Genomic DNA, 1,695 nt, shown 5'->3' with positions numbered 1-1,695 from the left:
CTCCCCGAACTCCGCTTTCAGCCAGCCCTCCAAGTGAGCCGGAGAATACTTGCTGTCCCAGAATAGAGTCAAGGCGCATCGCCAGAACCGCCGGCCGATCGTAGTCCAGCCGAACGGGTAGCTGGACACTTCGCGCTGCTGGAACGTGTCTTGCGCCATGGCCTCGAACAGCTCGACGCACTCGTCGACGGATTTGCCGTCCGCAAGAGCGCACGCAACTATGGCACCTGAGTGTTGTCAGATGCATTCAGAGACAGCAGCAAGCAACAAACCTGATGAGGTGCCGAAGATTACGTCAAAATGATCCTGTACAGGGTATCCGCCGAGGCCGATCTTGTCTCTCAGCGCTTTGAGAGACGCGAGCGGCTTGCCAGCCCTCGCTCCTCCACCATCCACGCAGAGGACTCGAGGTAAGGCCGTTTCCGGCTTCTTTCGTATCCGCAGTGCCCCCTCTATTTCCTCTCCGCAGAGAACGCAGCGAGGCAGGTTCCGGCCGCTACAGCTCTTGACTGAGAAGTGGTCGTAGCAGGCCGCGCATATCCAGTGTTTGCACGGCAGCTCGTGTTGCGGGCGCTTCTTGAGGCAGCTGAAGCATGTATCAGAGGAGCGGATCTTCTTCCACCTTTGCTGGAATGAGATGAGCTTGTCGGCATGGTAGAGCAATGCTGATCGGCGTTGCCCGCGAAACTCTCTGAATTGACTTCCTAGACTTTTCATCAGCAAGTCCAAGAAGTCAAGACTGGACGAAAGCTTCAGCTTCCTGCTGTCGTCCGAGGTCGAAGTAAATTTGTGGAAGACACGGTCGATATGTGACCGGTAGAGCTTGTCGAAAACTTCGGCGATGTCGAAGACTGTGCCATTAGCTGTGCTCGTCTAGGCAGGAGGGGCAACGCACGATGCATATCCCGCATATAATGGTCAAAAATGATGCTGGAAGCTACGACGGGAATGGCGAAGAACTCCAACATCTCGGTGGAGTCAACATGGTCAAGCAAATCAACCACACCCGCTTCGAGATATTGGCTTACAGGGCGCTTCACGCGCGTCGCTAGCGGCAGGTCCAACGGCGCTGGCACGGATGAGACAGTACTCGACGCCCGCTCCATCATTCTACAAAGTGTCTTGGCAGATAATATGCGTCCTGTCTGCTCACGCCTCTCCTGCACGCCGCTCACACCTGTTGCTAATTTGGCGCGGAAATCCTGCCAATCCGGTCGTTCGTGCGGAGTCCCTGTCATGCCGAGTCCAGCGACGCTAATGCCGGCGAATCGTGTCAACAAGGACGAGCCCGAACGACAGACTTCATCGAGACAGTCGCTGAGCTCTAAAATGATCTGCTTTTCCGACTTGCCATCTGATTCTTCGTCGATGAGAAGCAGCCGGGGAAGCACGGGACTGTCGGATGGAGGCCCGTCAGACAGCCACGAGGCAAGATGCCGGGCGATGCTACGGAGACCGCCAGCAATGTCTTTGACGAATATGCACACAACACCGGCAAACGGGAGAGCAAGCCTACTGATGGTCCAGTCCGCTGCGTGCTCAGCGCTTGTGGCCTGGGCTGCTGGTGGGAGGCGGTGGCGGACTACTTCGTGGCACCGCGGCGGACTGGGCCCTGCTGGGATACTCTTGCGGACGAGTACATCGGTTTCTACTATGAGCAGTGGCCTGCTTGTTTGTCCTTTCAGCAACCCCACG

The 1,695-nt window shown here is 56.9% G+C and overlaps 1 protein-coding gene across 1 annotated transcript in view; it reads right to left on the bottom strand.

The window, feature by feature from the left end:
• BBA_10094 (Patatin-like serine hydrolase) overlaps nucleotides 1–1,695 on the bottom strand; it is a gene marked incomplete at both ends in the record, with an annotated part of 3,143 nt that overhangs the window by 194 nt on the left and 1,254 nt on the right. The window contains 3 exons of the mRNA XM_008605191.1: nucleotides 50–218; nucleotides 273–851; nucleotides 896–1,648. Of these exons, the coding sequence (XP_008603413.1) occupies nucleotides 50–218; nucleotides 273–851; nucleotides 896–1,648 (1,501 nt within the window). The remainder of the gene's footprint in view (nucleotides 1–49; nucleotides 219–272; nucleotides 852–895; nucleotides 1,649–1,695) is intronic.

Source organism: Beauveria bassiana (genome assembly GCF_000280675.1).
Source record: "Beauveria bassiana ARSEF 2860 unplaced genomic scaffold BBA_S00087, whole genome shotgun sequence".
In the NCBI taxonomy this organism is placed as follows: Eukaryota; Fungi; Ascomycota; class Sordariomycetes; order Hypocreales; family Cordycipitaceae; genus Beauveria; species Beauveria bassiana.
This window is presented reverse-complemented; position numbering and strand designations above follow the sequence as displayed.